Here is a 14,904-nt window from a genome sequence, read left to right as displayed (position 1 = left end):
TGGAAAAAGGTATCCGCTTTCTAGCAATGGCAGTTTTGCCCTCCCTTCTCTGTAAAGAGTGCATGACAGTATTCTGTAGGGATTGTCTAGTGAATGCATAGGATTATATGCACTAGGACTGTTGAGCAGTCCTGAGCTGGGCCTTAAGCTGTGAGATTGCCTTAAAAACCGGGAGATCCTTGCTTTCTGGCCTCTGAGCATTTCTAGGCTGTAGGAAACTTCACATGCACAGCTCAAGGGAACCTAAGAGTCCTTGGTAGTCACCTGGCTCCAGGAACTTCAGATTTAAAATACAGCTGAATGCAAATAGCTCAAAATAGTGACAGGATTCTTATATGCAGGGACCCTGAGTGCCCTCACCTACCACAGCAGCCACAATACCACAGGTACAGCCTGGGAGGGGGTCAGAGGACACCTCATTTGTCTTATCACTCATGGATGCATTCTCACAAAATCAGGTGGTAGTGAAAGAAAGAGACCCCGTGAGCCAGGTCATGGGTTGCCCTTCCTTGCTTAGTTGTACAGGGACAGATGCACACACAAGAAGCTGCCCCCTCCCACCCTGTGAATCTATTTCAGAGCAGCACGTGGTGATTGCCCCTCTCCTTCCCACACTTTGGAAACAGGCCTGGACAGAAAACAGGGTTTGGGATAACCTGCAGAATTCATAGCTTATGAAGAAAGAAGCCATTATGCTATGGCACTCTACACAGCATTGTACTCTCTCCCCCTTCTTCCATACACACAGGGAGAAATAGAGAGAACAGACACACACGCACACACATACACAAGAATAGTAGAGAGTACACACACACGAGAACGGTAGAAAATACATCCGCATGTGCATGCGCTCACACACACACACACACACACAAAGAAGAAAGGTAGAGAGTACATGATGGTACAGTGTAACTGTATGTGAATGATGGAGGAGTTATAGCAGGGTTAAGGTTACAGCACATAATGTTTAACAGGGAGAAAAAAATGGAATATCTACTGAATTCTGGGGGGAAAGAAGACCTCAAAACTTACTAAATGAAATACAGTGTAGCTTTTAATTTTCTGTGTGTTTTTAGGAGTTGTAGGGGAGTCACACCTTTAAATGTATTTTGGATTAAAAAGGGCTGGATTTTTAAACTGGATCCCTATCATCCTGCTGTTTCTTGGAACCTGCCTACAAGAACACCATACCAAGTTTCTCCTGCAGATAACTGCATGCCTGTTCTTTACACAAATACCACTATTATCATTTTCCATTTGCAAATGTAGGGAAACAGTATATTTTATTCAGTAACCAATCTGAGCTGTGCCAATTTGAAAGTGCAGCTTGGATGTTATGTAACTAGTATTTGCGCATCAGGAACCTCGGTGTACCCATAGCAGTGAATTCACCAAGTGCTACATTAACAATACAATGACTTTGTTTGCTGGGCAGCAACTGATATGTATTCACAACAGTCAACCTGACAAATTCCTGAAGCCTCACTTCCTTTAATGTCAAGATTGATTTTGCCACTGGCAGTATGAAAGAACCACTTTAACCAATGACGACATTTTCTGTGAAGTAGCATCCTGTGTGTTACACACGTGGCAGATTTGCTACATTGAAATGGCCGCATTTAATTTAATCCCCATGGTCAAACTCCAGCTTCAGACTTTGGGTTTGCTGCATATTCATCATTTGTTGTGAGGCTATGTGGTTTTTTAATAATTCAGCTCCAATATACAAAGTTTCTTTAAAGATTAGGGAAATTCACAAAGGAAAAAAAAGTGCCTAACAATAAACAATAATGCTAGTTAAGGTTGCTGGGTTCTGCTTTCATACCATTTTTTCAAATACCATAAAGCTAGGACAGTGGTTTTCAACTATTTTTCAGTTGCGGATCCCTAAAAAATTTGGAATGGAGGTGCGAACCCCTTTGAATTGTAAGTGTTAGTATTCCCATACTTTTGATTGATCATAGTCATTTTTCATGGACCCCTTAGATAAAATCTGCGGGCCCCCAAGGGTCCTCCTATCACAGGTTGAAAACCACTGAGCTAGGAAATAACCAGTTAAGGACAACAGCCATTCTTCTTTATTTCCCTGTGCCAGTATAAAATGTAGCACACTATTACTGTGCTTCTCCCACAACCCTGTATTAACACACAAAGCTTCAGAAACTACCATGGAACTTTAATTTTGACATATGAGCACTCTTCTTTCGTATGACAAAATAAGTGTCCGTATCTTTGTCTTTGTGAGCTTTGGTGTTTTTGTTGATTTGGGAGCTCTTGGCCGTCAGAGATGTTACCAGGGATCACTACATGGAAGTGGCTCTCATCAATCCCCATGCATGTACATGAAGAACAGGCATAACTGGATAAAATTCTATGTCCTGTCTTATGCAGGAGGTCAGATGAGATGGTGCCTTCTAGCTGTAAAATGTATGAATACATATTAAAAGTTGTTTTCTTTTTCCCCCTGACACTAGCAACATCCAGAACTCAGTGACAATGTGATTCAAGTATTATAGAGCAACATTAATTAATGCCACATCATACTTTTTCATTTTTAAGATACAGATGTGCATTCAAATCTGAAATTACAGTAACTGTTGAGCCATTATCAAATTTCTAGGAGCTATGGAAAATGAGATGAAAGGGATTTTGTGATCATGTAAATAAAAAATGAAGCTTCTCATTATTATTAATTCTTACCAGTAAATTAATTATTTGTAAGCACCATCATTGTGCAAGGCACTTTTAACAGACATATAGTAGGACAATTATTCTATGATCTACCTCCACTGGGAATTTGGGGTCAGTGGGGAAAGCATTGGTCAAGTGGCCCACGCTATGAGTATTACTTATGACCTGCAATTTCTCCAACAAGGAGGTATTGTGGTTAGAAATCTGGGAACTAAAAGAAGTTGTCATAGAAACCAACCTGAATGTTTCAACTAAAAAATTACTTTAAAATGATGGGTCAATACCTTGACTAGTTTAAATTATCATAGCTCCTTTGAATCCAATTTTCCAGTTGGGTCTTTGTCCAGATATCTCCTGTCAGCCTTGGGTGACAGCAAGGGTTATAACTCATACCTTGTATTACACATATGTTGTTGCTGCCTGCAGCAGAGATGAGATGATAGTCACACTGTAGGGGAGCAGGCACTCACAAATGGAATAAGACAGGGAGCTAGGATGATCTGGACAGCATCATCGAGAGTCACCAGTGACTGGGGAGCTGGACAACACATATGCAGGTGCAGATTATTCTCTTCTTCCATCTCCTCTTTGTCATAGAGTTGTGGTCTGTTTTCCCAGGAACATCCTTTCAAGCCTCTTACCCTTCTCTCTTTTTCACTGTGCAGGAATTTTAGAGTCTTTTCTGGGCTGTATGTTTATGTGCGTGTTCACATATGTTCATGTGTGTTACAGTAATACCTTGCAGTGTCTGCCACTGTGTGCTTTCTTTGTGATTGCTTGGTATGTGACTCTTACTCATACATACTGGGTGCATTCACTGAAGACATTTACTACAGAGCTGCCTAATTAGCCCTTCAGTAAAGTCTCAACATCTACACTTGCAGCCCTATTAGGTCACAGTAAACTAATTAGCTCTGGTGTAGGTTGGTACTTGGAAACAAAACTACTATCCTACAGCGGCATTCTTCAGTGCTCAGCAGTGCACATGTAGATGTTGATGAGTCTTGCCGGGTCATGGGGGTGCTTCAATGTGGGGGCTGCCTGCCAGCTAGGTCAACACTGGAGCACCCTCATGCCCCAGCCAGCCCCTCAGCAGCATGTTGAACGAGGTCAGAGCTGCCCTGGGCTGGCAAACTGACCCCCACCCCAGGCTCCTTGCCCAGCTGGGGCTGCTCTGCCTTGGCTCAGTGTGCAGCAGTCCCAGGTGCACATGTAAATGCAATGCCCAGGAGCAATAAACTCTGGTGCAATATGCACCATAGTTTAGTGCATCACATTAATTCCATGTGTAGATGCTCCCACTATAACCAAAAATCCTGCCTTAATCAGGATCAGGAAGCTGACTGCTTGCTCCTTTGTTTTGGTTGAGGGGCTCTGGACATTAAACTGTTATCTTGCATGGGACTAACCCAAGCTTCTGCTGAGCTAGGCTGGGCTGCATCTCTTTTCTTTTTATCTTCCCTCTCAGCACTCAGCAGTACTCTATGGGGGAATTCACCCAGCCTGTTCACTAAGGAGGCTGTATTCTTTCATTCGTCTTCCCAGACAGTGTGGAGAAAGCCCTGAGTGCATTTCAGCCCTTTATAACAATAAGAGGGCAAGGAGTCCTCTGTTCACCTGCAGAGCAAGGAGGTGACATTGGTCATGTAAGACACGGAGCTGAGAGATCGGCTGGAAAGGAACCAAATTAAGTTAATTTACTTGGCGATGTTCCATTAAATACCAAATAATTATCACATGTGGTGGGGTTTTTGTTTTGTTTTGTTTCATTTTGGCTCAAGAGAATTCTTTATGAATATGAATGTGTTCCACTGTCCAGGCCGCTGGGCTCATAGGCAAACTAGAGTAAACATTCCCTGATCCATTTGCTTTTCTCTCTCTTCCTCCTGGGTGCAGGAGGAGCTGGTGATAACAAAGATGGAGAATGCAAATGCAGAGCGCATGTCTTGTCCCTAGCAGTATTATAGTCCAGAATTTCAGCCTCAGGCCTATTCCCTCAACACTGGCTGAGCAACAAAAGTGGAGCTAACCTCAACAGCTGAGAATTGTCCCCAGCCAGCAGGAATTCTCAACCAGGATAGTGACTGTCTTTTGGCTCATGTGTGCACTGACCAGCACAGTGGAACCAAGGTCACAGAGGGAGCCTCTAAGTGTTATGTTAATACATCAGAAATAGCCATAACAATGACTGGAAGACCAGGGGGCAGGGAGAGCAAGTCCCTGCTCAATATAGGGGGCATATTTAAAAAGGGATGGGAAATGGACAGAAGAAGAAAGCTCCTCCATGGCGATGCTCAGGCTTATGTCAGGGCATAGACCAGGACATCAGTCAGTGTGTGGCCCTCCCTCCCTCTTGTGCTGAGTGCATCTTGGTAGGGGGCATAATCAGGACTGATCATTTCCCTTTATGTTCTTTTGCCTGGGGCTAGGAGCAAAGTGAGATCATTTTATTGTCAGTCAGGATTCCCTTTCATAGGGGTCCCAACCTCTGGTTTCCAAAATGGTGATAGCTATGTTGCTCAAAACAGATGTTTTGGGAGGGCAGATACAGCAGAGGAGACTGGGTTCTTCATCACAATGCATTGGAAGAGCCAACCTGGGCTAGTGGGGAGAGCATAGTGGTCTTCCTCCTTCCCATTCCCCTACCTCCTACTCACTTAGGAAGATGTCACTGCCTATTCTCCAGTGCTATTAATGTTACTGGTGGAAGGCTGTCACCCTCAGAGTCTTGGGAGTGAGACAGGCTTCAGGGTTCACATTGTATACTGGTTCTGTTGTAAAATGTAACAGGACCAGAAAGACTGGTGGTAACACATAAGTAATACTCAAAGCATGGGCTACTTGACCAGTGCTTTCCCCACTGACTCCATATTCCCAATGGAGGTAGATCATAGAATAATTGTCCTACTATATGCCTATTAGAAGTGCCTTGCACAATGATGATGCTTACAAATAATTAATTGATTGGTAAGAATTAATAATAATGAGAAGCTTCATTTTTTATTTACATGATCACAAAATCCCTTTCATCTCATTTTCCATAACTCCTAGAAATTTGATAGTGGCTCAGTGGTTACTGTGTAGAGGTGTAACAATGTGGCGGGGTGCCAGGGGCAGCTGCCACACGTAGGGGCAGTGACAAGTTCTGGTTGCCGTCGCACTGATGCAGCTGTGACAATAGCCAGTTTGTTCTGTTCCTTCAAAGCTGGCACACGGGATAGCTGCCATGGTCACCCCACCCTAGTTAGATTTTTGAGGCATTGAGAGACAATACAGTTTGATGTTTGCTTCTGCTACATTCATTGTCTTGAAATGCAGAATGCCTCATCATTCATCACAGGAGCTTTTCTTAACAGGGATAAGCCTAGATTTAGGAAACACCCCTGAAATCTCTATTTTTTGGTCACTGACTCATACCAAGTCCAGATCAGTAAGATCCACAGCTGTGACCCTATTCAGACTCTTCAGTGGTTCATGTGAACTGAGTCGGTGATGTCAGTACAGTTCCTAGAGAAGCTACCTTCCCATTTGCTGTTAATTGGCACCCTTGCTGACCACCTCAGCTCTAAGGCCCATGGCTGAATGGACCTAGAGAAGGGACTAACCTTGCACGTTAAAGGGCATGTTTACACAAGATGCTTTACTGCACAGCAGACTAATTTGCTGTGCAATCCCCACATGGGTAGGAGAGGCTTCCCCTCTTAGCAGGTACACTTGGTGAGGATGCTGCCTGGTAGCCACATGGGGATCAGAAGGGTTGGGAGAGGTGCCCCTGTTCAGGAGGGTTGCTACCTGGCAACCATGTGGGAATCAGGAGGGTCCTGATCCCCATATGGCTGGGAGAGATGTTCCCAGCAGGCAGTATCCCTGCTGGGTGGGGACACCTGTCCTGGCCACATGGGGATCAGGTCCTGACCTGATCCCCACCTGGCTGCGATGCAGCAGTCCTGGCTGCCAGGGCAGTTCTCCTGGCCATGTGGGGATCAGGATGGTCCTGATCTGCATGTGGCAGGGAGACAGCTGCCCCTGCAGCTAGTACAGCTCCCTACTACACTGGAGCTTAGCCAGGCAGCAGTGGACCTCCTGCTGCCTGGGCTGACTAGGAGCAAAATGCTTCCAGTCAACATCTACATATGTGTCAATACAGGTAGTAAATTTACTACATATTGGCCTGTTTTACTGCACAGTAGCTAAGCACACGTTTCTATAGTGACGCTTTATTGGGCAGTAGAACAATCTACTGCACAGTAAAGCATCTCATGTAGACACGCCATATGACATACAGATATATGAAACAACCATGTCCTTTTTTGTGGGGGCTGCTTCAAAGGGATGTTGAGACTCAAACTTTTCTATAGATTAGAAATTGAATGCATTGCCAAAGCTATGAAGGAACCAAAGCTATGAAGGAATTATTGTTTGTAGTAGGGAGGTTCTAGGGAGTGGGGTTTAGTATGGTTTACCAGATTTTGGGAATGGCCCTAATCTGATTCTAATCAGCAGCGTTAGTGTTCCAGGCAGTAACCGGTGCCTTAAATTAATCACTTTCCTGGGTAATATAACAGACAGATTATCACAAAGTAATGCCTCCAACCTCAGTAGCATATCATTAGCTCTGAAAAGCAATCCACTGAGATAAATCTCTGGGGAAGATGACCCCAGATTGACTTCACTTTCATTTCTAGGTTGACTGTGCGCAAGCAGGAGCAAGTGAATGGAGCATATGTGGGAGCATCCCTCCTGGGGGCATGCCAAGGGTGCGGTGTAGACCCATACATGGACATTTAAAAGCCTTTTAGTTACATTGCATCAAGTCATCAGCACTTTGTTTGCAAAATATTCTCTTATCACCATACCCTAGTGCTAAAACAGGAGACTTGTAACCCAGGGCTGTTCAACTTCTAAGCAGCTAGAGACTGCAGACTCTCTGGCCACATATGGTGTAAGTGCATGCCACACCTCACTGAGCTTCATAGGCACCAAGGAATGCAAGAGAAATTCCATTTAAAACTTGTTTTGGTTTTTATAAGACATCTGCCCTCTTAGTGACTCAAGAATAATTTTTAAAAATGACAAAACTGGAAAAAACCCACAAATTTTGACCCATATTTTATGGATTCTTTCTCTTAGTGGTTTATTTCTTAATAAAGCTTGTTGTTTAAGAACTGTTGAATGGCACTTGTGCTAACATGAAGGGAAGGCATTAGGTCCATGATGGCCTTGGCATAGGAAAGTAAAGGATGATTTAATCAGGAATTGTTATTTAGACCCTTGATCAAAGATATTGATATCCTTCGTAATATCCAAAATATGGTTCTGTGGCATATGTCTATATACATCACTCCTTAGATGAAGCTTATTTGGCAGAGAGGTAATGCATACAGCATTTTTTGTCTCCTGGAATGTCATTCACTGTGTTTTCTGCTATTAATAAAATATATTGTAGCTTGTCTCCTGCTTCATCGAGCTGGTACATGACATTCCAAACATAAAAGCCAGATGAAACCCCATTCCCAGTGAGAACCCTCAGTTTCTGCTGATGTCAGGGCATTAAAGGTTTAAGCCATATAAGAGTCAAGAATGACAATAGGAAATGGTCTAAACATCCCAGAGACATCCCCTGATGTGCATTCTCTGTCCCAGGAGGGAGAAAAGTGAAGTCAATTGAAATAAACTGCAGTAGAGGACATGGGTTAGAGGACAAATTGTAGAGGAGATTTGGATGTTTTAAACCTTGTTCCAATTCTTTTTCCACAGCCACAGGGACTTAAAACCAGAAAACTTACTGTTGGATGAAAAGAACAATATCCGGATAGCAGACTTCGGAATGGCATCACTGCAGGTTGGGGACAGCTTATTAGAAACCAGCTGTGGGTGAGTGTTTCCAATTGCATTATACAAGTCAGAGGTGGGAAGAAACCTCTCTGACCATCCAGTGACTCTCCACCCCTAAGCAGAAGCTCTCTTGAACACTTGTCGCTTTGAGTTTTATTATTTTAGGTAAATGCTTGATGCTTTTAGCACCTTGCTGTTGTGTATTTGTAGGATACAGATGCATGGGCAGGCGACACATATGCTATATGGCCTAGGGATTGCAGTGGACTTATACTTGCCTACACCAAGTGCAATTTTTTCTCAATAAGATAGGGAGTCCCTAAGACATACATGGTGTGTATGTGAACTAGACTGAGATGCTGTATTTACTTGAATACAAGACCACGTTGTCCCCCACAATTGGCAAAGGGGGAAAAAAGCCCCGTCATAAATGTATACACAGAAATCTCATTGTCTATCATTAAACTGCTGCCAAAGCAATGAAAACCAACTATGAAGTTGATCAAACGCAGCCAGCACTAAGCATAACTATAAAACACCTGGCCTATAGTAGGCAAACATGCAAATGCAAACCTACCATAAGGATAGGCTAGTGAAGCCCACCTGTATAAGACATCTGGTAGTACCCATTAAACTCAGTCCCCTTGACCACTGGCTCTTTTTCAAGTCACGTTGAGCCATGACATTGCATGCATTTTGACTTCCTGTTCATTCCCACTGCTGAGCTGTGTCTTTTTTTCCCGTTAACAATGATTCCTGTTTCTTCATGAGCCTTAAATGCCTGGCAAACATCACAAAATGGGGCCCAGACAATTCACCCCAAACCTCTTTGTTGCCCCCTCTCTCAGTCTGCCACAAATGATTAGTATGGTTCTGCCCTCCATGAGGTGAAGCCAGACCAGGTTGCCCTGTGCCTCATCAGCATATACATTTTTGGAGCATCCTGGCTCTCTTCACAAGAACACGTGGTTCCCGGCATGAGCAGGGGCAAATTAGCATATGGCTTCTTTGTCAGGGGTATCTGGAGTATACACATACTGAACGGTGCTGAGCTATGGAGTCACCATGGCTTGAAATGCTGTTGACTGCTGGGGCCCAGCGCTGAACTGTGGAAAATCACCAGCTTTTGGCTTTGGACTACTATCATATGCAGTTTGTATTAGGTACCAAAGTGCTGCTCAAAATTGTGTTTATGGAGTACCTGTGCTAAAACTTGTAGCGGTTTCATAGAATGGCAACATGTATCAATTCTGGATGAACAAAGTACATGGGTGCTATATGCAAATTGCTACAGCTATGTTTAATTTCAAGGTTACTGTTTTTAAATTTGCTCTTCATTTCCATGTGCTTGGGGGCAGCAAGGTATGACAGTAAAAAGAGGGGGAAGGGGCTGCCAAGGGGAAAAACTGGAGGGAAGTAGAAAGCACAAGAGCTATCTAACCCCCAAGATTTATTTTTCCTGCTGTAGTTAGTGGGGGGGGTGAGAACTTCAAGGCAAACCTCCAATAATTAGATACTATACCTAGAAAATTATAACAGAGTTTTAAATTTTCCATATATAGAATCTAATTATTTTGCGGGGGGGGTCTTATAATCAGCATCATCTTCTATTTGAGTAAGTATGGTAGTAATTTGAGTAAATATGCCTAGCAATTGTGAGAACCTCCGTTTCTGAATGCCCAAAGTGCAGTACTATAAGGCAGGGCCAGATTCGGTCTTTGGGGCCATTTGAACCTTGCTTACAGACATAGGGCTTCAATGGCATTTGATGGCAGGGGACTTGGGCAGCAGTTACTTTCCTATGCTGTCATGGAGAAAAGCATGAGTTGCAGGTGCTTTCCCTGTGCTACCATGAGAAAAGTGACTTATGTGGTGGGGTCTCAGCACCCACTCACCTGCCCACCACCTCTGACCTTAACTCAGTCTATCCAGCCTGCATCCTTAAAAGACTGCTGACTACCACCATAAAGGACAGCATGTGCAACACTTTCTGAAAACTAGGCCCCTTTCAGATGTCTCAACTGGCTACAGAAATCAAGTTATTCCAATTATTTCATTCCTGAAAACCTTGCCTGGGCAGATCTAGGATTTTGAAAAGGGGTTTGCAGATAGTATGGTGCATCAATATTATTCAGTTTGAGACTGGAGGAAAAACAAATATAATTTTACTGAATTATGCAGGATTTTGTTATATATTAAGTAAAAACTATGCAACTATACAGCCCGTCCAGTAAACATATATCACAAAGACTCCTTGCCTCAAGAGCAGTAAGTAGCAACATGAGCGAAGAAGATCTGTAAGGTGTGGGACTGCAACAAGCATGGCTAGACTGCTAACTGTTCTCAATGGTGTCGGATGACAGAACAAGGAGCGACGGTCCCAAGTTGCAGCAAGGGAAGTTTAGGTTGGATATTAGGAAAAACATTCTCACTAGGAGGGTGGTGAAGCACTGAAACAGGATATCCAGAGAGGTTGTGGACTCTCCATTCTTGGAGGTTTTCAAGACCCGACTAGACAGAGCTTCGGCTGGGATGATCTAGTTGGGGCTGGTCCTGCTTTGAGCAAGAGGTTGGACTAGATGACCTCCAGAGGTCCCTTCCAACCCTAAATTTCTATCATTTCTATGGCAGGAGCGTAGTGAAGAAGCTGCAGACACGTATGGCTCTGGGAAGGCTTAAAGTGAGCCTTTAAAGACAAGCCAGGTCTCTCACTGTTGCTGTTCTTTGTGCCGCTGCAGGAGGGTTGGGGGTTGAGCCCAGGTGGGCGTGCACATGAGAAAGCCAAATTCTGAAGAACATGGTTCAGGACAAGGTGCTGCTTAATCATTCCCTGATAGGCAGTTTTCTCCCTCATTGCAGCAGCCTTGTTAGCCAAGCGGAGGAGAGGGGATAGAGATGAATGGGCAGGCACTTAAGACCACACCAGTTAACCCAGTCCCTGCTGGCTCTGGTACCAGCAAGTTGCTCCTTCACTGAAGTAGCTGTGCTGGCCAGGTTAAGGGAAGAGACCCACAGAGGTTCCCAAACTCGGACAGATTGCACACCACCAATTTAAAATGATACAATCTTAAGTACCGCCTGCAATTTTTTGTCATATAAAGTAATTATAATAAATCTCTTAACGTGTACCACAGACAGGTTGTCTGCATGCCACAGGTGGTACCCGTATCACAGATTGGGAGCCGCTGGAAGAGGGGATAGGACTTTCCCCCAAAGTATGTGCCCTGGACTCTGGGAGCCCTGACTTTGGTATAGTTTTCTGCCCATATAGCAGCAGCTGTTCAAGCGGGCCAAGTGGAGGGGAGAGGGGAAGAGAGAATGGGCCTTTCCCCAGTGCAGTGCCCTGGTTCACAGAAGCCTGTCCTAGGCACATGGAGGGGATGGGACTTTCCTTATCTGTCCTGGCTGCCAGAGCTGCACGCCACTTACCCATTCCCTGCTGACTCCGGTGCCAGAAATGTGCTTCTTCATCACAACAGTTGTGCTGGCCAGGTGGAGAAGGATAGGACTTTCCCTGGAGCAACATGTGCCCAAAAACCCAGCTACCGCCCATTCCCTGGTGGCTTTCATGTAGACAGTTTGCAAGAAGTGACACTAGCACTGTCTGGGCCAGTGGAGGGGAAAGGAAGGGCAGGAGGGTATAGGACCTTGCCTAGAGCAGCAAGCAGCAGGGGGATCTGGCTCATGGCTTTGCACTGCTTACCCTTAGCCCACCCCCTTTTAATCTCCCTACCTGCACTTTTCCTTAGGTTTTCTCTTTCCTGTTTTGTTCCTCCAACCTCCTTTTGCAAATCTCCAAGCCCAGCCTGACTGAGCACAAGCATAGTTGCTGAGTGAGTAAAGCAGGTATCAAGGTGAGCATGTCCATGCTAGTGCACCCTCTCTGGATCTGCCCCTGAAGCCTTGTTCCCATTTACTGGCCACACCATATTTGTGGGTCACCACAACCCACTAAGCAGTAGTGATAGCTTTTCAAGAATGGGCTTGAATAATTATCCACAGGTGAAAAAAATGCAAGAAATTTTTACCAGAAGGTATGGCCCCTTCCAGCTGCCACTATCCACTTCTGTTTGAATCTTTTGTTCGTGATCCCTGTAGCTTCCTTGTTGGGTCACAAAGAGCAACAGTGTGAAAGTCACTTGGGGTTTGTGTGGTTAAATGAGACTACCTAGAAAATCTTGCATTGATTTAACAGTCAATGAATGATGGAGCCGATCAAATCTATGCCATTGCCATTCACATAAGCCTCTTTGTGGGGGGAAACAAGGCCTTTCTAGGAAGTTCCAAGACTCTAAGACAGCCAAAAATAAACACTAGAAATGACTAAAAACAGAAGCCACATGCCAGGTTCCCTAAATCTTCTTCATAATGAAATGGAGCATGCAGGACTGAGAGCCCCAGTTTCTCAAGCCACTCCAAGCTGTAATGTTTGCAGTGACTCAGCAGCAGGTTACCCCCAGGGAGTTTGAGTCATCACTTATGGGACCTGCTGTATGGTAGCACCACCTACTGGTAACACTTGGGAATTGCTTTCCTGACCGCTTGCTGCCCAGTGGAAGGTCATCTCTGAATCCCACTTGCAACAGAAGAAAATCCTCAGGAAACAAATGGTAGGTTAAATACAGTTTGGAGCAGTTATTCTTATGTTGTCCATGTGAGAGAGAGAACTCAAACCTAATCCTTTTAGATTTGGTGTGAATTTGTTTCTCCTAACCATAAGTAGTCCGAGTTATACATAAGAACCTAAAAACTGCCATTTACTGCATCACACAGTAGGTCCGTCTTGCCCAGTATCCTGGGCGCATCTACACGAGATGCTTAATGTGCAGAAAACTAATTCGACGGTGCGTTAGTATGGCAGGAAAAGCTTGTACTAATGTGCGGTAGATGCACAGTAGCATCACAACAACAAAAAAATAGTTCATCTGCACTAATGCTCAGTAGCACCAATTACGGTGCATTAAGTTAGTACCTGTCATTACAAGTACTAAACTTAATGCACTGTAATTACAGCACATTAATGAATGTGTAGACATGCCCCCTGTGTCATATACTGGCAAAGAGTGGATGCTGGAAGGGAGAGTGACCAGTGTATGACTGGGGGGGGTTTCTGCTGTTCCTTTCCCACTTGCAGCCTCCTGCATTTTGGATCTAGGAAGTTCGATTCAGAGGCTGTGCCCCTCAACTCCCATGGCCTACACGTGGTGCAGTCAGGTTCACAAGTGTCTTCACACACAACCCTTCAGCACCTTCTGGAGTCACAGTCTTGAGTGTCCCACACAGCTTGGTGAATACAACATAATCCTCAACCTCCTGCAGCCCCTTTGCAGCTCTGCCACTACATTTCACTGTGGACACGCGGCAGGCCCTGGGTACCTACCTAACATGGCCAGTTCCTCTCAATCCTCCATATTACCCTTGGTTTCATCATCCTTGACCTCTAATGGGCAAAGCTGCCAGGAGGGCAAATTATGTAACGTGGGCAAATGTCCAGCAATAAACAGATTGAGATGCATTAATTCCTTTCCAGTGATACCCTGTGGCAGGATTTGAACTCTTACCTATATGCCAAGAAAGAGCTCTGAACCTCCATTTGATTGCTTGCAGCTGCTCTGAAGTCTTTCCTCTCAGCTGAGAATTGAAATTCTCACCTCAGTTACCGCAAAGCCTGTATATTGTTCTCAGGAAAACTCTTTCCTGCTTCCGCTTACCCCCTAACTCCCCCCACCCCTTGAAAAAACCCAATCTCATATAGCCCTGCAGGATCCTTCAAACTCCTAGGGAACCACTCAGCAGGGATCCAATTCTTGTTAGTGGATGGCAGTGCCATCCCTGTGTACAGTCTCGAAGGGAGACCTCCTTTCCTTCAGCAGTGCTGGAATTCAAACCTCAGTGCCTCAAGCAGAGGCAGCCCCCATGTTGCTGCCTTAAAACACACTAATAAAGAAATCAATGGAATGGAAGAGACGTGACTGTAATAAACAGAACACAGCAACACTGTGATCTCCTGCCTTGCAGATGCATTTTAAGCACGGTGCCAATCACCGGGCTTCCATGTGAGCTATTACACCACTTCATTAATTCTCCTGGCATGGGGCCCACCATGGCTCATACTGGTGCCTTGTGATATATCTGGTTTGGGGGTGAAAGGAGGGAGGGAGGGAGGAAGGAATATGTAATGTTGTGCTGCACATTGACAAAGGAAGGCAGTAGAATCCTGGCTGCCCTGCCCGTGAAACATTCAGTAATCAATATCAGAGTTTTTCAAGGCAACAGCGTTACCTGTGCTTGACATAGCAAAAAAAAAAAAAAAAAAAAAATGAAACGCAGAGGGAATCATGGCGGTTATTGAGTTTTAAGGAGAAGTCCCCCCAATGC

The 14,904-nt window shown here is 44.6% G+C and overlaps 1 protein-coding gene across 9 annotated transcripts in view; it reads left to right on the top strand.

Annotated features, from left to right (window-relative positions):
* The window catches only part of BRSK2 (BR serine/threonine kinase 2), a 581,381-nt gene that overhangs the window by 444,981 nt on the left and 121,496 nt on the right, over positions 1-14,904 (top strand). For all 9 annotated transcript variants that reach the window (XM_019519755.1, XM_019519753.1, XM_019519756.1 and 6 more), the window contains one exon: positions 8,449-8,565. In XM_019519755.1, coding sequence (XP_019375300.1) covers positions 8,449-8,565 — 117 coding nt within the window. The remainder of the gene's footprint in view (positions 1-8,448; positions 8,566-14,904) is intronic.

The sequence above is a fragment of the Gavialis gangeticus genome, unplaced genomic scaffold (genome assembly GCF_001723915.1).
Source record: "Gavialis gangeticus isolate Ggan-Ray unplaced genomic scaffold, GavGan_comp1, whole genome shotgun sequence".
NCBI classification, from domain to species: Eukaryota; Metazoa; Chordata; order Crocodylia; family Gavialidae; genus Gavialis; species Gavialis gangeticus.
The sequence above is the reverse complement of the archived record's forward strand: the minus strand, read 5'-3'. Positions and strand labels throughout refer to the sequence as shown.